The sequence below is a fragment of the Epinephelus moara genome, chromosome 20, assembly GCF_006386435.1.
Source record: "Epinephelus moara isolate mb chromosome 20, YSFRI_EMoa_1.0, whole genome shotgun sequence".
In the NCBI taxonomy this organism is placed as follows: Eukaryota; Metazoa; Chordata; class Actinopteri; order Perciformes; family Serranidae; genus Epinephelus; species Epinephelus moara.
Window position 1 is genome coordinate 23507083 of NC_065525.1, and position 25732 is coordinate 23532814.

The 25732-nt window shown below is 41.3% G+C and overlaps 3 protein-coding genes across 4 annotated transcripts in view; 2 read left to right on the forward strand and 1 right to left on the reverse strand.

Moving 5' to 3' along the window:
- ddx11 (DEAD/H (Asp-Glu-Ala-Asp/His) box helicase 11) overlaps positions 1-11808 on the forward strand; it is a 14105-nt gene extending 2297 nt beyond the window's left edge. For both annotated transcript variants that reach the window (XM_050072651.1, XM_050072653.1), the window contains exons 8-28: positions 1717-1804; positions 2134-2336; positions 2512-2586; positions 3296-3373; positions 3447-3493; positions 3583-3662; positions 3747-3788; positions 3875-3942; positions 4041-4079; positions 4182-4320; positions 6589-6720; positions 6805-6917; positions 7007-7079; positions 9016-9119; positions 9219-9368; positions 10196-10264; positions 10377-10477; positions 10575-10659; positions 10776-10851; positions 10941-11095; positions 11193-11808. In XM_050072651.1, coding sequence (XP_049928608.1) covers positions 1717-1804; positions 2134-2336; positions 2512-2586; positions 3296-3373; positions 3447-3493; positions 3583-3662; positions 3747-3788; positions 3875-3942; positions 4041-4079; positions 4182-4320; positions 6589-6720; positions 6805-6917; positions 7007-7079; positions 9016-9119; positions 9219-9368; positions 10196-10264; positions 10377-10477; positions 10575-10659; positions 10776-10851; positions 10941-11095; positions 11193-11225 — 1950 coding nt within the window. In that variant the 3' untranslated portion in view covers positions 11226-11808. The remainder of the gene's footprint in view (positions 1-1716; positions 1805-2133; positions 2337-2511; positions 2587-3295; positions 3374-3446; positions 3494-3582; positions 3663-3746; positions 3789-3874; positions 3943-4040; positions 4080-4181; positions 4321-6588; positions 6721-6804; positions 6918-7006; positions 7080-9015; positions 9120-9218; positions 9369-10195; positions 10265-10376; positions 10478-10574; positions 10660-10775; positions 10852-10940; positions 11096-11192) is intronic.
- Positions 11663-20859, reverse strand: wash1 (WAS protein family homolog 1). The gene is made up of 11 exons (XM_050072654.1): positions 20738-20859; positions 19983-20123; positions 18311-18422; positions 18017-18163; positions 14599-14735; positions 14354-14489; positions 14041-14236; positions 13767-13937; positions 12846-13004; positions 12263-12334; positions 11663-12172 (listed from the first exon to the last, which is right to left on the reverse strand). Exons 1-11 carry the CDS (start codon positions 20743-20745, stop codon positions 12030-12032), a joined length of 1422 nt encoding a protein of 473 aa, XP_049928611.1. The 5' UTR covers positions 20746-20859; the 3' UTR covers positions 11663-12029.
- Positions 20860-22333: 1474 nt separating this feature from the next.
- iqsec3b (IQ motif and Sec7 domain ArfGEF 3b) overlaps positions 22334-25732 on the forward strand; it is a 40113-nt gene continuing 36714 nt past the window's right edge. Inside the window, exon 1 of the mRNA XM_050073168.1 lies at positions 22334-23266. Within this exon, the coding sequence (XP_049929125.1) occupies positions 22749-23266 (518 nt within the window). The 5' untranslated portion in view covers positions 22334-22748. The remainder of the gene's footprint in view (positions 23267-25732) is intronic.

Sequence of the window (25732 nt, forward strand, 5' to 3'; positions counted from 1 at the left end):
CTCTCTCTCTCTCTCTGAGAAGAAAGACAGTCAGAAGTTATTTATAGGTACAGCAGAACACAGAAGTCTTACAGGATTGGTTCTCCACTGCTTACATAAGTCACTGACCTTTCCCAAAACAGCAGATACAACAAGCTTAACCCCAAAACGGCAAATGCCACACATCCTTCATCATCATGCTTGCATCATTTAAAGTGACCCACCATAGGCTACATGTGTCAGTTTCCATAAAGCCCTGACGCTGGTGCTGATTTATAGCTCCTAAAAAAAGACAGAGGTCAGAGTTCAGTGCTGTTACCAGTACACACCAGGACACGTGTAAGTCATTCTGACAGAACAGGGCTATCAATATACAAGTTAAGGACATGGCATCAAATGATAACTGGGATAACTATTAATGTTAATATACTTTTACAACACATATACACTCAAAAGACTGCCAGCACAAGGGTTAGATTTTAGTCTATGTGGTTAAATCTCATCTTTAGTGTTCGTTTAACGTATATAGTAATCACTTTTTTTGTTTTGCTTTGTAAAAAGAAAACAGCTAATAAACTCATTCATTCATTTTCTGTAAACGCTTATCCTGTTGAGAGTCATGGGGGGGCTGGATCCTATCCCAGCTGACATTGGGTGAGAGGCGAGGTACACCCTGGACAGGTCACCAGACTAGCGCAGGGCTAACATATAGAGACAGGCAACCATTCACACTCACATTCACACCTACGGGAAATTTAGAGTCACCAATTAACCTGCATGTCTTTGGACTGTGGGAGGAAGCTGGAGCAATCTGAGAAAACCCACACTGACGCAGGGAGAACATGCAAAGTTCACACATGAGGGCTCCCCCACCTTTAGGTTTATATTTCTTATACTTCATATAAAAAATATAAACCTACATTGACCCTTTTCTATAGTTAATGTTTACATTTTTGGACAGGATGCAGTGATGTAACTGCTGTTTATTAATATCTGCACAGATCTATATAGCTATATAATGTTAGATCTGCGCAGCTGCACATAATGTTCAACATTTTCAGCCAGATATTGCTCTATCTAATGTTACAGGCAGAATGGTGACCAGACATTTGCATGATGTTTGGGAATATATCAACAAAATAAACCAAATATATGTGCAGTGTGATTTATGTAACTTTAAACTTGCCTATCATAGCTAATCTTGATGATCCCTACTCTTACATTTTGGCTTTGGTGTTCATTTCGGATCCTTTTCTTACATAAGATTTTTTTTCAGTGAGTACTGTGGTATTTGACAGTACTTTAATGCAAGTATTTGAATATTGAAATCACTGAAAATGCTCATCTCTTTCATAGAGCTAAGTGACGTGTTTCAGTCTGAGTGGAAAGCTTTGCGTTTATGTTGTCTGCTACAGGCTTCAAGAATGATCTAGACTGTCTAATCTGTTTCTACGTAGTAGGAGCAGGCTGTTTTCAATTGAACACATTTCAGAATTTCTCGAGTAATTTACACCTTTACTAGATTTTCCTCATGAAGGATAATCACAAAAATAATGTCACTTCATGGCAAAAGATCTAAATTAAAATATAGCTTATTACATCTGCATTTCTGTCCGCCCCACACAAAGCTTGGAATCAAACAGGAACTGTTTCCTGTATTCAGTCAGTAAAACAGGATTATAAATGTTGACATCTGATGGTATTTACCCAGTAAACATAAAACTGTGTACTCTCCAGAATCTGTGTATCAACGAGGAGGTGCGTCGCCTGGGCAGCATCCAGCGCATTAACGACCGCTGCATTGAGATGCAGAAAAACGAACATGGTGAGAACCCCTCACACACCAGCTCCACAGCTACCAATCTCACAGGAGAACATGGCCAGATTGCTCCAAACTTGTTAGAGATTTGCAATTTTTAAACATTTATTTTACCTTTATTTGAAGCAGGAAAGCTTTTTCAGGAGTATCCTGGTCTAAGATAGGCAGCAATAATGAGTCACGGATAAACAACATTAGACAACACAACACATTATAGAATTATGAATGAATGTTTCTAATGCAGCAAGATTTCCCATAACCCAAGAGCTGTCTCAAAACATACACATAAATAGGACCAGTTTTGCTTACAGTGCTGCCTCTTCTGCCGTTTGTAGAGAAGCCGCATCAAGAAGAGGGTGCAAAACGTAAGCGAGGCCCAGCGAAGAGTGTGTGTCCCTATCACAAATCCTCAGCAATGCAGCAGATGAGAGACGAGATTCTGGGGACAGTCCACGATATAGAGCAGATGCTGAAGCAAGGCAGAGAAACACATGCATGTCCTTACTATACCACACGGCTCGCTGTTCCCCCTGCACAGGTATCACTCTCCTCTCTGTACTCAGTTCATTAAATCCTGTATCTTATTACTGTGGCGATTATTTGGTTGCTGCACTGCTTTCCTCTAAGTATTTTTATTTATTCATGAGCTTTTTGTGAGCAGATTGAAGTTTTAGTGTTAATCTGTATGGTGTGTGTTTACTGTGTCTGCACAGTTGGTGGTGTTGCCCTATCAGATGTTGCTGCATGAAGCTACAAGGAAGGCCGCAGGGGTCCAGCTGCAGGGGCAGGTAGGATTAGTTGTTATTTTTGTTTCTCTCTCAGGTTTCTCTGTTCAGCAACTGTCAGCATTTGAAATGCCCAGGTGATGGTAAAAACACAATGTTTCAGAAGTAGTTTAACAGCTGGCACGTTGTAATATTATTTCTAAACAAAAACATAAACACACAATGATTGTGGGGAATTTGAGGTCCTTAACAAGTCTTAAAATGTCAGAGAAAGTCTTAAAATGTACACATTTAATAAAAAATAAAAACATTAAATTGTCTTAACTCAGATTTGATGGGTCTTAAATGTTTTGTAATCAAGTCACTGCAAATATTTCTGGTGTTGGCGCTATGCGAAACATCATTTTAACAGAAGGGAAACAGACTTCGACGCAATACCTATATGCACAAAATACCCCTATTTTCACCACCTCTGCGCATTTAGATGAGTCCACTTTGTTAAACTAAGGCCTTACCAGCCAGCCTGCTCGATTTTTTTCGGCACAGAGTAGTGAGCACAGAGAGTATCATCTGTGTCATTTTACCTTAGCGTTTATTTTGAACTGACATCATGTGTTTACTCAGAGTATAATTTCACTTTTGGTGTGTATTTTCATCACACGTTTGGTCCTAAATTTAATTGAAAGTGTTGTTTAAAAGGTCTTAAAGTCTCAAATCTAACTTGTCTATACCTGTAGATACCCTGATGATTAATATATATGTATTTTTACAGGTGGTGATCATAGATGAAGCTCACAATCTTAGTGACACACTCTCCTGTATACACAGTGCAGAGCTCACTGGAGCGCAGGTAAACACATTAATACACATGTACAAAACACACATCATTCTTAGCAATATACTGAATTGTAAATCTTCTACAGCTTTGCCGCGCCCACTCGCAGCTCACCCAGTATGCCGACCGCTATAAGTGAGTCCACAGTCTCAAATGATGTGCTTACTCACAAATTAAATATTGTCTCACCCTCTTAATGCTTCATGTTTATGTTTCTACATCAGGAGCAGGCTGAAGGCAAAGAACCTCATGTACATCAAACAGATTCTGTTTGTGATTGAGGGGCTTGTCAAGGTGCTGGGAGGTGAGCATGTTTGGGCTAACGTTATTTTTAAATTATTGATTATGGGGAAAATTTCCAATTATGATGTTAATGTTCTCTTTGCAGGTAAGGTGGGGCAGAATCCACAGAGCCAGGCTATACAAACAGGTCAGCGAATAATACACACACATAAACACACGCTAATACACTTCTAAGGAGAAATTGTTAACCAGTCGTGTTTCTTTATCTTTCAGGAACTGAGATGCTCACTATTAATAACTTCCTCTTCAAGGCTCAGATCGACAATATTAACTTGTTTAAGGTAGTTAAAAGTGTTACAATGCTGTTAAAAATCACAGTCCCGGCTTTTAAACACCTTATTTAAACTTCAAACTTCTTTCAATGTCATTCTCACTGCAGTTACAGAAATACTTTGAGAAGAGCATGATCAGCAGAAAAGTAAGTGTGTAATATCTATGTATTGATTTATGCCTTACATGAATATTGAGTGATCTACTGTGAAATGATCCCATGAATACCAAACGTGTCTTCTCTCTGCAGCTGAGTGGCTTTGTGGAGAAGTACGCAGGATCAGGTGTGAGTGTGCACATCCAGAGCAGCTCCAACAAGGAGAACCGACGCACAGAGGGCTTAAACCGTTACCTTCAAACACTGCAGAGCAACCAGAGCACTGCGCCAGGTCAGAGGGCTGATTTTATGTCACCTAGAAATTAAAATCACTGCAGACATGTGGCATTACTGTAGCAACATATAAAAATAATTGAGGAAATGGGAACCTGTTCAGTAAAAGCTTGAACTGCTTGATTTCAGAATGATTTTGCTGTCACACAACTATGTTGTGAACAGTGTAAGGAGTACCAACTTACAAAATAACATATAACTGCAATTCCACTACTTTTGGTGGTAATTGGACATGTAAATAGACATGTGAATAATTACAAATTTAAAGTAACCATATAATAATGCAGTAACAATTACTGAAATGTGAATGGGCACATTACTTGTTACTTTTGTCAGCCTATTCACTAGATTTTTTCCTGGTTATGAGCTGTAGTGATGCGCTAGTCAGGTGAGCAGAGCTGAAGTCCGTCTGTCTTAAGTTTGTGCGTGTTTAAGGGAGAAAGAGACAGAGGAAAGGGAGAGAAAGTGGATGGTGGACTATTGCAGGCAATGTTATTCAGAACAGTGCAGGACCTGCCATTCGACCAGCGCATCACAAGTCACCCGACATTACAGCGGCGCAATAAGTAGCGTGGATGATTCAGTCAGTCAATAAGCATTAGACTGTCACTGCACATAGTGACCCAGAGTTCAGGCAATTTGAGCGCGCTGTTCTGAAAATACTTCAATTCAATTTTATTTATAAAGCCCAATATGACAAATCACAATTTGCCTCAGAGGGCTTTACAGCATACAGCATCCCTCTGTCCTTGGATCCTTACAGTGGGTAAGGAAAAATGGTAGAAACCTTAGGAGGAGCAACTGAGGAGGGATCCCCTTTCCAGGACGGACAGACATGCAATAGATGTTGTGTGTACAGAACAGGTCAACATAATAGATGTACAGTGATGTAAATATGACAAAATGATAGACATGAAATATGGACATATTAGTCCTTCCTTGAGATCATGAACAGGTGAGGCCTGTAGTGGTGAGTTTTAGTCTCTGTGTAGGATTTGAATTACCGCTAACAGGGTTCCCACTGTCATGGAAAACCTGGAGAAGTCATGAAATTTCACAATCTCATTTTCCAGGCCTGGAAAAGTCATGAAATTAGTAAAAAAAAATCATTGAAAGTTATGGAAAACTCATGGAATTTTGTTGTGTCAAGTTAGGGCTGCACCATATATTGTTTCAGCACTGACATTGTGGTGCACAGTACTTGTATCGAAGGATGTGCAGTGTCAAGTAAGGCAAGTAAACTCAAACTATCTGATGCTTGATAATCATGGAAAACTTACAGTCGTCATTTTCCGTGACTTATACCAGCCAAGACTTCCACTTTAAGATGTTACATGTATATGTAGCGTGGTGTGGCGGCGTTTGTAATGGGACTCTCCTGCATGGGTGTGTGAAAAGCACCGTAACCAGGCCGGCAACTGCAGCAGACACAGTGAAGTGCATGCTTCTCCATAATGAAAATTTTATGATAGGTTCTTGAAAAGTCATGGAAAAGTTTTGAAACTTTGTCCATGAATATGTATGGGAAGCCTGTGTTGAGTTTAAAGGACAGACCTCTGTGTGTGTTTGTGTTTTGTAAATAACAATTTTATTAAATTTATTCATTATTCAATTTTACTTCATTAGTTCTATCATAATAAGAAATTTCTGCCAAATATCTGGGAAACAATTATTTTATTTTAGCCAACTTTTGACTTCCACTGCTTACTTTTCATCATAGTGATAATGGGTACGATAATAGATAAGATTCAACAGCTGTCTTGTCCCACACTTTGCCACAGCAACACAAAAGTAATGTATTCCTGTGTGCATTAATGAGATAATTGAAGTAGATTTTTATAAGTAACAGGAAAGTTACTTTTCCTAGTGGCTTATTACTTTTATATGCAGCTGGTAGAGTAATTCAATTACTTTAAGAGAAGTAACTAATCACTAAGTCCACTGTGCAGACACTACCTACAGTAAAACCGCTACTATAAAAATATCCCGCATTATCTTGTTTGTGAAGTGCACATGCAGAAGAATTATGTACGTTGTTATCAGACGAGCAAGTTGTTAAACAGAGGACATCCAGTGCTGTTTTGGGTAGAGCTGGATCTAAGATGCATGTGTGAATATTAGTGTTATTTTCACACCATGCCCCTGCACCTCACATCCAGCCATTTCTCACACTCCACCATTTTGCACTCAGCAGACACTGAACAATGTTGCATTCCTCTGGTGGTTCATTATGATTTATCTATTCTTTGTGCTCCCATGTGTGCAGTTTCCTCAGCAGACCAGCAGGGGTCAGAGGCAGAGAAAGCGCTGTCTACATCTCCCATGATGCAGGTGGAGGGTTTCTTCATGGCTCTCACCAACAGCAACACTGACGGCAGAGTGGTGGTGCACAGACAAGGTGAGGTTTTAAAAAACACAACTCAAAATAAAGGGCAGTAATGAAGTCAAAGTGTTATAAATACCCTCTCTCTTTCATGTCCAGGTACTTTGTCAGAGAGCAGTGTCAAGTTCCTGCTGTTGAATCCAGCCGTCCACTTTGCCCAGGTGCTGAAGCAGTGCAGGGCTGTCATCATCGCAGGAGGAACCATGCAGCCTGTAAGTTATTTTAAATCCCGCTTAAAATAAACTCAGACTTTTTTTTTTTGCTGTGTGAGTTTTCTCATTCTGAAAGATGTTATATGTAGGTTTCAGACTTCAAACAAGAGCTACTGTTTTCTGCTGGAGTGGGAGAGGAGCGCATCACAGAGTTTTCCTGTGGTGAGTGGCCCATTTTTATAACACCACAGTACTTTGTGGAGTTTCTCTTTTTGTGCCTTTATAACGCACTCTCTCTCTCAGTGAAGTGTTTATCAATATTTCTGTGTGGGGGAGTTTTTGATGAATAATATATTGCTTGACAAAAACTCAAATAACAACCGATTCTTTTAGCGTGACTGCTAATTTTCAGCTGGGGTGACGAGATATAAAAATCACATCATTAACTCGCACCTGGTTCGAATGCTGGAGGTGATAAGATTATATCAGAACTGACCGAGAGAAGATGATAAAAAAGATGCCATCATATGGACTAAACTTTTAATTATTCGTCCATTCACTGTATACAAACAATAGACCCTGTATTAAGGATTGTTTGATCATAAGCCTCCTGAAAAACAGTTGTGCTCTTGAGATTTACTCAAAGAAAGCAGAGTAAATTGTATCAGGTTCACCATCTGACTCTCATAATGTTCCTATTGTTATTTGGGCTGCACAATTAATTGAAATATTATCGAAATTATAACATGAACGAGTGTGGTGTCCAAATCAAAGGAGCTGTAGTTTTTTATTTTGCTTATTGTGCAGCCATGATTGTTAACCATAATGAAAAAATCAAGCAGGTATTGTCCTACATGTGCCTGGGGGTAATGAGGGACCATTTGTTATCTTGAAAGACCACATTGAATCTGTCTGCAGAAAGACAACACAAAGTCTTTTGGTGCAAATTTCAAAAGAATTCTGTGATTATGAGTGTTCTCTAGTATTGTAATACTACATGGTTCAAGTGTCTGTCCTCCACTTTGAATTAAAAGTGCTCCACCAAATCAGAAATCTGCTCAAAGATTGTAGGTCAACCCCTGGAGAGACTTACTGAAGCAGCCTAACACTACAACATATTAAGGCAGGCCAATAACTCAGTCCCTGACCCCAATCATGTCCTGAACAGTGAATATGAGTTGGTACTACTAAACTGAAGATGCAGGGTGCCATGTTTTAATAAGGTTAAACTGAAGCACTGGTTTGTGCACTGGTCAATCCTAAAACTAAATATGGAGCTTAATCACAGATCAAATGCACATTGAAGGGTCTGGAATGTTGTTAGATGTATGCATATTTGCAAATGGAGCGTCTGTGAGGAAAGAAAAATGTCTGACTTGAGCTGACAATAAATGTATCATCATCATCATCATCATCTTTGGCACTGGCATGTACTAAAACTGTTTTCTCTGTACAGATGAACAGTTTAAGATTTTATTGTGGATTGTGATAAAAAACACTAACTGTTAGTTGATTTTAGCACATTTCCATCCAAGAATAATCCTGAAAATTGCGTCTAGCAGCACCCTGAGAGACTGCTGGGCAACCACAAATAAAATAGACTGCAAAAACAGGCTGCATGCACACCAACCTCAAACAATGCAAAAGATCTTAATCACGCGTTGGCATTTCAAAAGAAATGCCGCCATTTCAAATAGTTGAAAAGCCTGGCTTTTAAAGATTTTTTTCTACTAAAAATGATCATTAACAAAAAAAGTTGTGCCCTTTTTGTGTCTTATTCATTTGTGATGCAATAAAAATATGTTTCCTGTATGTGTGTATAGAATGTGTGTGTAATATGTGTATAGTAAAGTGATTCCAGTATATTTTAGTGCAATTTTTAAGATGATGATTGTCAGGATCATTTTATAAATCAGTTATTTTGGCCAGGGTAATTGTGACATGAAATTTTCATTATCGACTCATGCCTAGTTTTTAGATTCACAAGATCTGTGTGAAATTTGAACACAACACAAATTATCTTAGTTCACTGTTTACTTATGTTGCATGCTGAATACATGCATTGTGCTGTCAGAACTGTATATAAAATTATTTCATTTTTGTGTTATATTAAAATAAATAGAATAACTTTGTTTGTGCCTGTAAACTCTCTCTATAGGTCATGTAATTCCTCCTGAGAACATTCTCCCCCTCGTGTTGTGCAGCGGTCCATCTGGTCAGGAGCTGGATTTCACTTTCCAAAACAGAGACTCTCCACGCATGGTAACACACACACAATTTTAAGAAGTTCTTGCTGTGATATTGTTGAGTATAGCTGCAGTGTTTACACCAGCACTACAGCAAATCTGTGCTTGTTGACAGATGGACGAGACAGGGCGCATTCTCTCCAACATCTGTAACGTTGTCCCAGGCGGGGTCGTCTGCTTCTTCCCTTCTTATGAGTACTCGAGACGGATCATCTCTCACTGGGAGGCCAGCGGTGCGCTGACTCGTCTGGCTAACAAGAAGAAGGTACATCACCCTAGAAAGCTGCCTTTATCTGGCCATAAAGGGATAGTTTGGATTTTTGAAGTGAGGTTGTATGAGGTGCTGATTCATAGTCAGTGTATTACCTACAGTAGGTGGAGGTCGAAGCCGACTCCTTTGACAAAACCGGTGCGTTTATCTTGCAGGACATGAGAGCTGCTGGTCTTCCACTCACTTAGGATTCACCAGAGTCACACAATAACAAACAAACTAACAGATCAAGGCAGCGGTAGGTCAGCAGCTCCTGTGTCATGTGAGGTAAAATTACTATTTTTGGTAATAGGGTCTGGTGGCTTTGAAGAGAGCAGAGATAAATGCTTCAGTTCCCCATCTGAAATCACTGTTTGATGGCAACGTAAAGCTGTCAGTTTTTTAAAATAAATATAGCTCAGTCTTAAACTGATTGATTTTGTAGAACTAAAGAAGCCTCTTGGATGAGAGGTGAAACATCCTCGAGAAACTCAAGCAAGTCCAGTTGCCTGCAATAGTACTTATAATTACCATCATCTGGATGACTGAGAATCTTCACCAACACACTCAGTGCACTGTGGCTGATTTAGTTAACCTAGAGATAATGTGCAGAATTTTTTTCCCCCATCGACCGATTGATAGGTTGAAAAGTAGTCAGAATATCAGTCAACCAAGACTTTCTATGTTTGATACAGCTCTACTATGGTAAAGTTCCTCATACAACCCCACTTAAAAAAAATCTGAACTTTCCCTTTATCAAAGGGGGGCACACTATTTTAGGTGCATCACTCTCAAAGTGAATTTTACAGACAGTCTCTAAGCTATCACAGTTACTTTCTCAGATCTTCCAGGAGCCAAAGAAAGCCAACCAGGTTGAGCAGGTGCTGAGCGAGTTCTCCCGCTGTATCCAGGTAAGACTATCACTGCTCAAACAGCAGCCCTCATCACCAGCATTGCTAATACATTCATAATGAGCAATTGCCTCTACGATTGACATGCATGTTACAATTTTCCTTTTGTTAGAGGAGTGCCGTGGACAGCAGCGGGCTCACAGGAGCACTGCTGTTCTCTGTAGTCGGAGGAAAGATGAGCGAGGGCATCAACTTCTCCGATGACTTGGGCAGGTGTGTGTAATTCGGAAGCACATCGACAGCTGGCAGTCGCATACTTTATAAAGAATACTACTACTAAATGCTCTTCTCATTTTGCATGTGATGACAGGTGTGTGGTGATGGTGGGGATGCCCTATCCTAACATCAAATCCCCAGAGCTACAGGAGAAGATGTCCTATCTGGACAAACACCTGGTGAGACTCTTAACTGTCCTATTAGTTTTCAGCGTATCCACAAACCTGACAGAACAAATAGAAGGTCATAGGAGTGCTGAGATGAAGCCCAGTCTCATCATCATTTTGTTTTTCAGCCTCACAGTGGAGGGAGGAGTCCTGGCCAAGCACTGATAGAAAACCTGTGCATGAAGGCTGTCAATCAATCCATAGGTAACCATACTATCTTTTTTATCTGTTGTAATCTGTTATGAATATTGCATGAGCAGTATTGATACGTATTTGACTTCATCTGCCCAAAGGAAGAGCTATCCGTCACCGTGGCGACTATTCCTCCATTGTGCTGTGTGACAGACGTTACTCTCGACCTGCGACGCTCGCTAAACTTCCCACGTGGATCAAAGATCGCACGAGCGCACACACGACTTTTGGCCAGGCTTTTGCTGCCTTACGGAAGGTGAGACGCAAGTACGCACACTTATGTATCCACACTTTAACTATTGTGTCATGACTAAAATGTGTGTGTTTGTTTTCTGTATGTTCTTCTTTCCTAGTTCTTTCAGGAGAAGAAGCAGAAGCAGGTGTAGTGTCACTTAGACCGGACATTTCCCAACACCGAGGTTAGGAAGAACCCAGTGCAACAGCGGTCGTGAGCATTTTGAAGTCGTCAGACCTCTGAGTTCTCCTGGCTGGAATTCAAGGGTCAGCCAGGGATCGTACTTTTACTTTTATGTTCCGTGTTCTGTATTTCCTTTTGGCTTGCTAGCATCTCTGGTGTAGAGAGGTGAAGATGAATAACAGTGCAGACAAAGGCCATTTATCACATTAACTCAGGTGTATCTGTCCTGCAGAGTTTTTGATTTCAGTCTGGAACAAGTTGGATATTTTTTTAATTGAGTATATTGAAATGAATTACTGAAGCAACTCCTACACAGAGAGCAGGCACAGTTCCGGCTTAAGAATCCATGTGACTGATTTACCCTTGAAGAAGATATTAAATATTTAAAGAATTCCATGTTAGGTGTTATGTAATGGGAAAATTACTTTTATTTAATGGAAAGATGTTACTGAAATGCTTCTATGATTTCAGAGACTGTTCTAATAATATCTGTTTAGTTTAATTTTATGAACATATGCTTTACTGTTATCAATAAATTGCTTTATTATTTGAGTTTTAGTGGTGTTTTGTTGAACTGGTTACACAAATCAGTGCACTTATCATTAGGAAGCCAATTATTGGCCACTTTAGAGTTTCTGTTAGCAAGAGAACCTATCACTTTTACAATGTTGTTAAGTGATCAGATGAAAATGTAAGTCCTTTGTACACAAAATTATCCCAGATTATTGATTGCTTTCATTATCAGCGCTTTAAGTGTTCATTGTCCTTCATGTCATGCTTCCCAGTCATCGTCATCTGTTGCCGCGTGTGGGGCAGGAAGTGGTGGGATGGCATCTGACATCCTGGCAAATGCGCCGCCGGTACCAGCTGGAGCCTCGCTAGACTCCCCACCAGCTGGACCCTTACCAGATATGCCTGCAGAGAGAACAGGACACATTATTTAAATGTACGCAGCTCCAACCACCATCGTTTTTAACCTTGTTTCACATAAAAAGGGTTCCTCACCTTTCCTTCGCATGGCAAGTTTATTGAAGAGATCAGACATAAAGTCTCCGCCGCTGGATGCCGCTCCCACTGCTGTGAGGCAAAGACAGGAAGTTACTAAATAATCATGCAATCAGTATTATTTTTTTTAATTAGTATTTGGAGCAGCGAAGCCGTTTCACTCATTCCCCAGTGCTGTGCTTCAAAGTGGAGCGCATAATTACAACAAAACTTGTTATCAAGTTAGTCGGTATAAGCAGCTCTCTCTAAATATGAAATGTTAGGTCATGCCCTGGCCAGCCAACCAGAAATGAAGGCAAACATACGCCCTCTGATGTCAGGTCAGACCATTAACAATACGCCAAGTTAACCTTTTTAATGAGGTTGCCATTTATAAAGCAAAGGTCACAAAGCCATGAACTTTAATATAACCATATGATATACATACACAAACGCTCACACCCTGACATGAGTGAACGGTAACCAGACACTGGTCACATGCTGTGCTTTGATTGCATGACTTTCTCATCATTGTTAAAGCTGCATCGTGTAGCAGTTAATAAAACATGAGAGGAACCACATCTTCACTCAAACAATCCGACACCTTGCTCTTGCTCCTTCTGTTTCTTCTTCTCCATCTTGCGCTCTTTGACGTTGCGTAACTTGGCTTTGCCGATGCCTCCGGCATTGCGGATGGACTCCAGGAGACTGGCGCGGCCGTCTGATGGCTCGACTACCTCGCTGGGAGCACCAGACACAGGACCTGCAGATAGAGGAGACAGTCACCGGTGACAGTGGTAATTTGGGTTTTGAGCACATTAATGTCAACAAGGCCAATCTATTTCAAGAGCGAGTGAACAGGGTTTCTCAGTGTGTGTGTGAAGGAGGAGCAGGTTTTCACCACTTTAATACACTGTCCAGCTCGATCATACTCCTCCAAGTCTGTAGTGTGGAGCCAGTACAAGATTTCTGAGTTGTATGCATGCAACAAGCAGGCATGGAGCCAGATGTTGTAAACATTCGAGGCTCAGCCCAAACCCAAGAGGGTCCGGGGGCAAACTTCCATATTTTCTCATTTACAGCAGCACAATTTTTCAAGCTATTTGAGAGGACAGAATGCTTAAAATCTGTACACTTTTTGGAAAAAACATGATGGTTGCCAAGGGAAATCTCCAACCTATTTTGTATCTAATTGTTCTCCAATGGTCTTCATCATTCTGCAACCATAACACAAATGTTGAGGATGACTAAATTCCACTCCTGGCTCCTAAAGAGGCAAAAATTGTCTGATGCTACTATTTTTAAGTTGCAGAACATAGGTAGGGTAGGAGCCCTACTTCTGTTATACTAGAGATCACAGCTTAACGATCCCCAACAATGCCAAGTAAATGCGGTCTGCAATACTCTGAACTGAATATCAGGACAACAGAAAAACATTAACTCAAGTTAGATTTCTTCAGGGAATACCATAAATTTGGGGCTTTTGAGAAAATATTTAGGACATTTTGGAGCCCTTGTGACAAACCTGAACTTGATGCTCGAGAGACTTCTGTGGGGCCGTCGACAGGAGGCGGTGGCGGAGGAGGGGGAGGAGGGGGAGCTCCTGCAGGAATGGTGGGAGTGAGGGCGGGCTCAGGAGGAGGAGGGGGTGGGGGAGGTGGTGGCAGAGGCGCAGCATTAGATTGGTGCTGAAATCCTGAAAGAGAAAGAAATAAAAAAAAAAAGTCATCAGATTACAAACCCAGCATAGACCCAAACTACAATGAGAAACTAAGAGGTGTGTGTCTGTGTGTGGGTACCTTGTGCATTGCTCTCCTCAGCGAAGGAGGGCAGATCAGGGATGTTGTGTGTGGGTCCTGATGGGGCAAAGCCAGGCCCCAGGTCTGCGCTGTAGGACAGGTCATCTGCGATGCCTGGCAGGTCAGGCAGGTAGGATGGCACATCTATCTCGGGCACCTGGCCCAGGTCTGGCACGTAGAAGTAAGACTCTGCCGTCTGTTTGAGAGAAAAGATCAGAGACAGCATTAATCATCAAATGTATCATTACTAATCCTACATATAAAACAGTCTAATTAACAATGTCTTCGCTTTGGAAAATGGTGTGTGAGGTACCTGTCTCTCCAGTTGCTCTCTCTTCGTGATGGACAATGGGGCGTCAAACGGTTTCTCCTCTTTCTCTGTCTCTAGTGTCGTGTGTGTTTTTGTCACAGCTCCCGCCAGAGGATCAAGGAACACATACTTCTTATATCTTTAAAAGCACACAAATCCAGACATATGAAGAACGGATTGAAATCAAATCTGTTCTTACAGTTAGTATCTGTCTACTTGTGTATGTGTGTGTGTGTGTGTGGACGCACAAGTTCTCTGTAGTATTAAAGAGCAACAGGGAGCTGACAGATGAGATGTTGCGCGGCAGACTGCCCAGCCCCTCCTCTGTCTCATCCTCAGACCTCTTCTTCTTGCTCACACACACAGGGAAATACATCAGCTTCTCCTGAAAGGAAGACATAGAGACATAGAGTGAGAGGCAGATTTGTGAAATGTCAACTAAATCTTCTGGAATAACGCAAATCACAAATGCCACCAAAGTGCCCCTGCGCACAGATGCATGCGCGCCCACACTACAATACCGAATTATATGGCTGGGGACATTGCTTCTGGGGGGATATTGAATAATACATTTCTGCACCAGAGAAAATTGCCAGCAGTGTTTTCATTTCTCCCTCCTCGCCCTCTCTGACAAATACGCACAGATACACACACACACAAAAAAAAATACAACACATTGCAAGACCAAGCAGACGCAGCAGAAAATATGCTGGTTTTCTTAAAGTTTCCTAAGATGGTAATTGAAAAACTGTGGTGTTCACTTTAAATAATGCAGGAGCCTGTGCTGAGCCGTGCACACACAGACACAGACACAGACACTAGACCACTTCGGAAACATTATCACACGTTGCATTTTTATACTTCTATGTTGCTGTTTTTTACCATCTAATCAAGTATAAGAAAAAAGAATATGAAAAAAATATGACGCTAATATAAAGCTGATCTGATGTGCTCTCCTCTGTCATATCTTTAGACCTGTAGAATAACCCAAACAGGTCTGATGAATATTCCATCCAAAAAAGCCCAGACGTTTCAGTTCAAATGCCATGATGCCCATTACAGCCAGTGTAACGTTTCATTAAGTGGTTGTCAGTTTGTTATTTAACTGTGAAAAATTGAAACCGACGTGGATGAAAGCTTATCAGTGCTGGTTGAGCGATAAATGATTTTTTAACATGGGTGCTGCTAATCATGAAAAAGCAGCTGTTTGTGTGGGGGGAAAAAGTATTAGTTAGCACAACAACAAAATAGCAGAAATATGTGGCATCCAATTTGCCATGCAGATAGTAGCACATGAATGTGAAGCATGCTTTATAACAGGCTTGTGTCATATTTGTATCACTAGAAATTAGGGGTGGGAATCACCAGGGGCTCCACGATACGATATTAGTGCGATTTTAAACGTGTTGCGATAGGTATTGCGATAAAATATGTAGCGATATATTGTGATTTATTACCTGTTTTCAACTGCAAATAACATCCCCAAAGGGAAACTTTGTCAACATCTGTTTTATCTAATAAGAAATCTCATTTCAGTGTTTTTCTTGCAGCAAAACTAATGTAGTGGACTGAAAAAGCAGCCGATAGGCTACCCAAAGTTTAATTTGTATTTATAATATTTATAAGTTATATAACAATAAAAAAAAAACAATACTTGGCACTGTGTGACGATACGATACTGCCACACAAAAATATCGCGATACTTTGCTGCATCGATTTTTTCCCCCTATCCCTACTAGAAATGTTTATCCATCCATCCAGCAATATCTTTATTAATTTTCCTTATAAGAACTGGGCAGCAACTGTGTTCTCATCCCGAAGGATATCGAAAGCACGCAGAGTATTTTCCAACAACAAAATGAAGTCTTCCCTTACATGTCAGACATTTTATAGGTTACAAAATGCAAACAAGAATAAGAAAAATAATAAATTATACGTAATAAAAAAAAAAAAAAAAAAAGAGGTTTCTCTGTTTTCCAAAGAGGTTTCCCATATTGTTACATTCATGTCATGTTCACATGGGACAAACCAGTATAATCAAGTATTAATAGACGTTCAAATACGTGTCAAAGTTTTAGTTTTTGTAAGGCTCTATCTGTTCTGTTTTGAGTTAGGTAGGTATTTATTCACATTCATATGGCAGTGTTTTTCTAAATTAGGGCTGCAACTAACAATTATGTTCATTACAGATTAATCTGTAGATTATTTTCTTAATTAATTGATTTACTGTTTGATCTACAATACACTAGGAAACAGTGAGAAAAGCCTGTTACAATATCCTAGAGCCTCAAGTGCCTTCATCAACGTCTTGTTTTGTCCAAATAACACTTCCAAATCCAAAAATATTGAATTAAATATGATGTAAGACCATGGAAAGCAATAAATCCTCACATTTGAGAACCTGGAAATATCACATTTCTAGCATTTTTTGCTTTAAAAATGATTCAATGATTAACTGATCATCAAAGAAGTTGCTGATTAATATTCTGTTGATGGTATATTTGATTAATTGACTAATTGTTGCAGCTCTATTTTAATTATTCAGACATTATCAGATCAGAAGAACCTGGCTCGTTGATAATTATCGTGACATGTGACCAAATCCACCTGGCCCTCAAAGCATGTGCATGAATTCTGTGCTGTTTAAAGTTATATTGAATAAAGAGTCATCCATCTTCCGCCACTGGTGCATGTCTGGGTCGTTTTAGGTAAAGCAACACAGCCCAGATGTCCTTCGCTGCCTCCCTGAGGGCTCCTGAGGTGATTCCAGATCAGACAGGATATATAATACCTCCTCAGGGAAGCGTGCAGGAGACATCAGATCCTCCCTTCACTTTAACTTGCTTCTTTTCAACATGACAGAGAAGCCCCTAAGGGTGAGCCCGGGCACCCTGTGAAGGACGGTCATTTAGGCTTCTACTATCAGTGATTTCATTCTTTTGGTTGTTACTCAGAGCTCAGGATCACAGGTACGGGTTTGGACGTAGATTAAGGGTTTTGCTTCAGGGTTCAAGTTATGCTTCACTACATCATCGTGGATGTCACAATGACATTAGACACAGTGCTTAATTCACTGGCAAAAGAGGCGGTGTCTCCCATTTACACATAACAGAGACCAGGGGAGTATATCTCAATTATCGAGGAATCACACTGCTCATCCTCCTCTGTAAATCATTTGCCAGGATGCAGAAAAAAAACTTAAATTTTGGAGGAGCAAGGTGGACTCTGTCCCGGTCATGAGACAGAGGAACTGCTCTTAACTCCTGCATAAATATTGATGGGGTCATGGGAGTTTGTCCCTACAGTCTGCATAAATATGGAGGAGTCGAGACTTGAGCTCCAAGCCCTCCTGTCCTCGTATGACCGCAGCGAGAGCTGTGTCATAATTCTCAGCAGGAAGATAAAAGCCATGTAAATGGAAATTAATCATGGCTCTATTTATCCCTGTTTTGAACCCGCAGCTTTAGCAGTGTCAGCTGTATGAAAAGGCCCCAACACTATCAGGCTGGCGCGCACTTTATTCTCTTTCATATTAGTTAGAGCACTGTGGCTTGTGGGCTTCAAAACATTCAAACACTTTGTGAACCCATGGCTTCCTTTACAAGTCACATTTTTATTGTTGCATTAATTCCTCGTGTAATCAGCATTTTAATGTGTTTATCTCACCTGCAAGGCCTTCTCATCAAAGGGTCGAAGTTTATTCTGTATCCTGCGTCTGGGGCGAGTTTGTGAGGAGGGGTCTGCAGCCTCGGTGAAGATAGAGGAGTAATCCTGAAGCCGATCCGGAGCCGGGTACTTGGCACTGGAGAAAACCTATACACACAGAAAAGAGCTGATGTAGCTGACAAACACGGGGCTAATTATTGCTTTCAGTGATCCTGTCGCCTTATTGTGTCTCTATTGTGTATCATAGGTGCAATATATATAAAGCTGCCTGTCAAAGTGGAGGCGCCATGTTACCTTGGTGGCCTTTTTACTGCCTTTGATCTTGTCAACACGGGCCTGAGCTAATCTGATCCGGTCAGTGACGCTCTGCAGCTGACGGCGGTTCTTCTCTACACTGTCAGACACCCTGGAAGCAACACACACATCCACACCAACATGAATATCAACATACACACATCAACACACAGAGAAAAAAAAATCTGTCCATATTACACAATCCAATTTAGAGCAATACGTAACTTGAGAAACCCTATTACACATTTCCTTCTTTATACACACTCTGCAGGGTGCTGAATCCTGACAATGAATTCATTAAGTCATTATAGACTTCATGCATTTAATAAGAGTGATGTACAACTCTTTTTGTACTCTATTAATCATTCGACATCAATCATCTAATTACTACACATCAGCTTTCAAAAGGTTATACTGGCAAAACAATTATGTTATTAAATGTCACTCTTTCTCACAGAGTTACAGGAGACACTTATGATGTGGCTTAGAGTATGGATTTGTCAGTATAATGCATTGAATCGTTTATTTAATGTCCAGATATACTTGGCACAGACGCTGTGATATCAACAACCTTTTTGATTCCTGTTATGTAGTCTTAAAAGTTTTTGTTTTAACTGGCCTCATTCATTATTCCCTGGTAGTGTCAACACTCCCACTACCATCTAGCATTTTTAATTATACTTATTCACCAAATTAAATTAATAATAACAAAATAAATAACAGATAACCGCTAATGAAAACAGCCCTGACAAAGAGCATACGAACTACAGAAAACGGAAAAAAACACTTGGCACAACACTCAGTCGTGTCATGATTAATTCATCTCTCAATAATCTTTTTTGTTTGTTTGTTTTTTATTTATTCATTAAAAATGTCACAAATAATGCATCTATTATAACTTACTGACAACACAGAGAAATTCAAGCAAAACTAGTGACTATCTGTGATGACATTAGTGCTGCAACTAACGATTATTTTCATTGTCGACTAATCTGTCGATTATTTCTTCGATTAGTCGACTGATCATTTTATCAAAAAATGTGTTAAAATGTTGTTGAATGTCGGTCTGTCTCTTCCAAACCCCAAAATGATGTCATCTAATGTCCTGTTTCATACTCACGCCAAAGGGTTTTAGTTCACCGTCATGGGAGAGTGTGTAAAGCTGCCAATATCTGAACGTAAGAGGCTGCAATAAGATTATTCTGGGGTTCTTTTATAGTACTTTTCTTTGAAAAATGACTCAAACCGATTAGTCGACTACTAAAATAGTCACCGATTATTTTAATAGTCGATTAGTCATCGATTAGTCGACTAATCGTTGCAGCCCTAGATGACATAAACAATAACATTTTTCAACTTGTAAAAAAGCAATAATATTCAACTGGTTTCACCATAACTAATCACTTGTTTAACTGACTTTTGAGCTATTAATCAATTGATCGAATATCCTTTTTGCACATCTTATGCATGTTAACATTATGTTAATATAATATCATACAAGTAGTATTCTGTTATTTGCATACCAAGGGAAAACCATGACACACTAGCTACTAAGAATTACTACAAAGCCATAGTGTTAATTGTTGCTTTAAGTTCCTACCTCTGTCATCTGTCATCTGTCATCTGTGTGTGTGTGTGTGTGTGTGTGTGTGTGTGTGTGTGTGTGTCTTGCCTTTTGAAAATATCCGTAGAGATGGTCTCCAAGTAGAGTAATGCATCTACTATCTGATGGACAGCCTCCTCTCTCCTCAGGTCCGGCTGGATGAGAGGCACTGAGTACACCTGGCCCTCCAGGCAGTGCTTCTGGGTCATTCTGTGAGACAACAACACAGATTTATAATCAAGAACAAGGCTGTGTATTACACAGTCAAACCCTGATCTTGAGCATGGAAGTTCATTCCTGTCCTTGGGATCAAAATGACTGTGGTGAAACTTTCACCTACCATGATGACCACAGGAAAACTGAAAGAAAAACTAAAAGAAACAGTGTGGTATTTTGACAGTCAAAGAGTCAGCTTGTTGTTAGATCCAATACCACAAAACTGTCATAACGTTATTCAGAGACAGTGTCGTGAACTAAACCCTCACCTCTTCACCAGACCCTGCTCCACGACCTCATCTGACTCTCACATGACAGTGCTGGGTTGTACATATGTTGAATTTTCATTTTGATTTAATGTGTAAATTAGTTGAAGGTAATCCTTGCACCTGTAAGTGGTCATATCAACAGCTACAGCTAAGACACCCGCACTATGGCTGTTTACAACACAGAAAAATACCACATAAATAATCTATATAAGGTAACTGTTAAATTGAGAGTCACAGTCGATGCTAAAGAAAGCCTCGCCGTTAGCATTAAACCGAACAATACACGTTTAATGATATGTTACACCGGAAAATATAGTCGTTTAACCGTTTTATTCTTACCTGACCATTGGTGTTGTTTACTTGTTAACGCCAGTAGAACTGATATAATGAGAGGCAGCTCGGTTAGCGGTGCTAGCATACGTGCTACTGATTAGCAAAACAACGGTTCTGTACTTCCGCGTCCCAATGGCACGTGACCCCGTCGGAGTTACAGCGTTGCCTTCATGTTCTCTCAGAAATGTCTGCTTTCCGACTTGAACTCACCTGAGCGACTTCAATGATCTGAGGTAGGTGAAGTCAGGCGATTTGAGGCATCAGGTAAAATGGGACAAATGAGGTTTTACAGCAGTCGGTCACCAATCATGTTATTGCATTGCTACAACAAATGTGCTTTACACGAAACAATCATTTTGATTGATAACTAGTATGGGCAGAGCACAGCTTCAAAAATCCGCTGGTCCAAGAACTTACCAGCTATGTAGCATGTTGATTTTCGCCTTTAGGTAATTAGAGTGCTACAGCTTAAACCATAAGGATTTAACAACAAAAACATGATAGTAGGATGTTGCATTTTATTTAATATCTGACTTGTAAAATATAATTATGCTCACAATATACTTGTTTTTTTTTTTTATGGGAAATTGTTTTGTTTCTTTGCTTGATGCATTTAGGTCAAATGGGACAAAAGAATTACCGAAAAACTTCAATTAATAGCCTGGGCTCTTATTTTCTGAAATCAATGGGCCTTTATCTGGGACAGGCGTCTATATGGGAAAGGCCTTTAGTTGCTTTCACACAAAACTGTTGCTCAGCAAAGATCAGGAAACACAACCAAGTTGTTTATTTAAACCAGTATGAATATTACTTGTATCAAAATTAGGTTTAAAGTAATATATCAATTATGAATCATCTATTTGATCTCACTCCAAAAGACAGCACATCAGAGAGAGTTACAGCACTTGGGGATTATGGCAGCCAGTGTACCGACACAACACCAATTTCTCCTGTTAAAACAATACTCACAACTTGGTTTCATTTTTATGAAAAATCTTTTTGAGCCCTTCGAACTTAGGACCCTTACAGACCAAATGAATATGAATAACTTACACAGTAATCGAGGAATGGACACATAATTTGACCAGGCGTCTAATTAAGACAGGCCCTTATTTGTTAGGGCTAGTAAAGGGACTGGGCGTTTAATTGGGACTGGGCTTTTAATTAAAGTTTTACAGTAAGCTAAAATGGAACAGCATGTTTATAGGCTACCAGGTGCCATAAAATCATGAGTTATGCTTATGTGTGGCACTCAGTAATATTTTTAGTATTTTTGTCATTTAAGAAATATTAAAGATGACGTAGAGAGTCCATGTCAGCCACAATAGTCCAGCAAAAAAACAAAACAAAACAAAAACAGGGTAAGCATGGCAGAAAAGTTAGATAATCTTGTTTAATAAATAGCCACATGTTACATGAATGATCTCTTTGATTAATGGCTGAACTGCTAAATGGATTTAACCATTAAAAAACAAACTTTTACTATTACTTTCAGCTGCCCCATTTTACCTTAACATGTCATGGGAATGAGGTAGCAGTTCTTGAAGTGTTTAAAGGTCCAAAGTTCCTGTTTTCAGATTTTTCAAATGCATCTTCAGGTTTTAAATGCAGTCCACCAGACAGGAGAACCTCTTTGTACAGCCTATAGGGTGCGTGCTTGCTCTGTAGTTCTCTCGTGCCTGTGCGTAATGACGCATCTCTCCTCCAGCGCCTGTGCTCCCCTCCTCCCTCCTGTCACATCTGGATCTGGCTCCTCTCATCAGCACCACTCAGCGCAGTGGGAGAGAAAGAGAGAGAGAGGAAGAGAGAGAGGGAGGGAGGGAAACGACCGGAGAAGCGGAGGCTGGCTCGGTCGGTGCAGCCTCATCCACAGCCGAGCAGAATCAAGGAGAGGAGAGCGGAAGGACATCTCACCTTCTCATCCGCGCTCACGGAAATTTTGCATCTCCTCTGTCCGTCCATCCGTCAGTCCAGCTTCTTATTTCCTCTCCTTCTCTTCCCTCCTCTCGTCTTGGGTATGATGATGAGCTCCAGCCTGCTGGAAAACCCGGTGCAGGCGATTCTGTACCTGCGGGAGCTCACAACCATCGTCCAGAACCAGCAGAGTCTCATCCAGACCCAGCGCGCCCGGATAGAGGAGCTGGACCGGCGGGTGGACGAGCTCATCGGCGAGAACAGGCACCTGCGGGACGTCAGGGTACAACAGCAGCATCTTTACCATCACCACCACCACCATCACCCCGACCCCAGCCTTCATCAACACCACCACCCTCAGGAGCCCCAGCTCAAGACTAGTGTGGGGCCAGACCATGCTGCTGCTGCACCAGCACAAGTCGAGGCGGCTCCGGCGGTCCAGCCGTCGCCTCCCCAACCTATGGACCCGGGAGACATGCAGCTGGTCCCGGCTGACCCGTCAACGGTTTCTCCGGTTGAGAGTGACCCAGAAAACGGCGGAAGTTACCAAAGCTGCCGCTCTTTGGTTCCGATGACCCCCACAACCCTGTGTCGATCCCTGGCCCTGGCTAAGAAATCCGAGTGAGTAGAGGTTATGTGTTTGTTTGCACATGTGTGTGTCTGTCCTAAAAATAGTCAAATAAAGAAAACAGATATCACAGAATATTTTTATGTTTTTTATACATTTTTATGACATTTTAGGGTACTGGATTTTCTGCAGTATCAACCTAAACCAATGTCCTACCTTGGATATAGTAGCCTGTCTTGAATCCTTCATAGTATTTGTGTTGTATCCGTCTAAGGCAGTATAATTTGGAGCATGCACGCGCGCGTGTGCGTGTCCTACAGATTGAGAGGCGTTTAATTAATGAAGAAGGCGCTTGCAAATTTCCAATTTTCAGCTGTGTGTGTCCGCTAAGGACTGTGCCAGAAGAGGAAGAGGTGGATTATTTAAATGAGAAACTGGATCACGATCACTGGATCATTACATAACAAACAGCTGTAGGCCTATACGTGTGTGTGTGTGTGTGTGTGTGTGTGTGTGTGTGTGTGTGTGTGTGTGTGTGTGTTGCAAACGGTCTGCACAACGGTCAATGTCAGCTCGAGACAGGAGCAAGCTTCACGTGCGTTGATGAGACACCGCGCGTCGCTGTCCGCGGTGCTGCTGGTTTCTCTATTAATTACTGCACGGGATCTGTGAACTCTCACGGGACCTCTGGCCCTCTGATGTTGCTGTGTTAGATGAGACACACGTGTGCTCTCTCTCACACACACACACACACCATCACCCCCTGCTTGGCACCACAGCCTCATGGTACATCAGCTCATCACCTAATGAGAGAAACCCATCTTCCTCTCTTTTTTTCCCTCTTTCTGTGTGTGTGCACACGCGCGTGTGTGTTCTGTTCATAAGTTGTATCCCAGCAGGAGTCCTGATTGGTCTCTCTGGGACTCCACCCCCACTGATGGGAGCAACTCAGAGCAGAGAAGGAGTTGAGAGGAGCAGAGGAGTGCAGAATACATCTAACCTAAAAAAAAGGAGTTGTTGATATATTGATCCTGCAGTGACTGATTCAGCCACACCTTAACACTGGCTGCTCTTGAGCTGTGTATGTGTGTGTGTGTGTGTGTGTGTGTGTGTGTGTGTTTGCATGAGTGTGCGAATATAGAGCCTGTTGCTCTCCTCTACAGCCTTGCCTGGAACCTGAGCTGTACCCTCTAGAGAGGGTACCCTGCGGCAGCTATTTGTTATTCTTTGACAGGCATCAGTGTAACACCACTGGTTCTTAATTTAAATTAGTTTAACTGGTGAGGAAGAAATTACAATGAATTAATTGTTATTATAAAAGCTGCAGGCAGAAAACAGCAGAGCCATCCACCAGTTGATCAGGCTGAAGGAGTAGTGGTGCGAGGAAACATGTCAGCCCTCACCTTGTACTAATATTTAAAACTGTCGAAATTCAGGTTTTTAATCAGGCCCAGGCCCAAAGCGTCTGCTGTGGCTCAAGCTCGAGTCGGTCTTGGACAGAAATGCGCACTCATGTAGGGTCGGGCTTGATTTTTTTGGGCCTGATCAAAGCTTTACAGGCTGCAGAGTGGGCTTCCTGTTCCTGCAGTTCCTGATTATGTGTCCTTGAATGCAACCTTCCATCCTCACCTGCTCATTGATTTTAAGTCGCTCTGGATAAGAGCAGTAGCTTAACACCTAATTTGTAGTTCTGCTTCTGGCAGGCCCGGCAAGTGAGGGGGAGTTCAGGCTTTCACTTGCATTTTCAGAGGATTCAGCATCCTGTCATTGCCGGCTGCATTCTGTCTGCGGCTGACTGGAGATCAGATCTGCCCTTCGCTTTTGCTGTTGTCAGTGACTTGGGTGTCAGTGTGTTTCGCTGTTACAAACTGTATGCGTGTTGTTGGGCATATGTCTGTGTAGGTGCATGTGTAAGCACACTTGCTTTCACACTTCCTACATGTCACTGTACGCTTTTATCTGAGTGTTTATCTAAGTCTTTATAGAGCCCGCGTATCTTTGCCCTGCAGTTAAATAACTTGTGGGCTGCGTAGGGTTGGCTGTGACTGTGTTTGTGTGCTTTGCATTGTTGTCAGTGATGTCAGTGCACGTGGATGAGTCCTATGGGGGGGGGGGGGAGACAGGATCCTCTCCTCCGCTCTTTCTCTGTCTCTCTACAGCTGAGCCTCCTATCTGCCCCACTTAGCCCATGGAGCGAACGGTAATCAGCCATTCTCAGGAGGGAGAAAGGCAGAGAGATAGAAATAGAGGGAGATGCACACTCAGTCGTTGTCTTTGATGGAGCCCTCGGAGGTGTCTAAAGGAAGGAGCTTGAGGCCGACATGGAGTGGACTAGTGAAAGGGAAGACGGCTGAGAGAGATGTGGGGGGGGGGGAAACAGAGAAAGTGGCGATGGGAGAATAGGAGAGACGGGGGGTTTCAGTACACAGAGAGGGTGAGACAGGTACAGGGAGAGACCAAAACAGAGATGATGAAAAGGGAGCATTTGAGGTAGCTGTCTCCTCAGTTTATCTATCTCG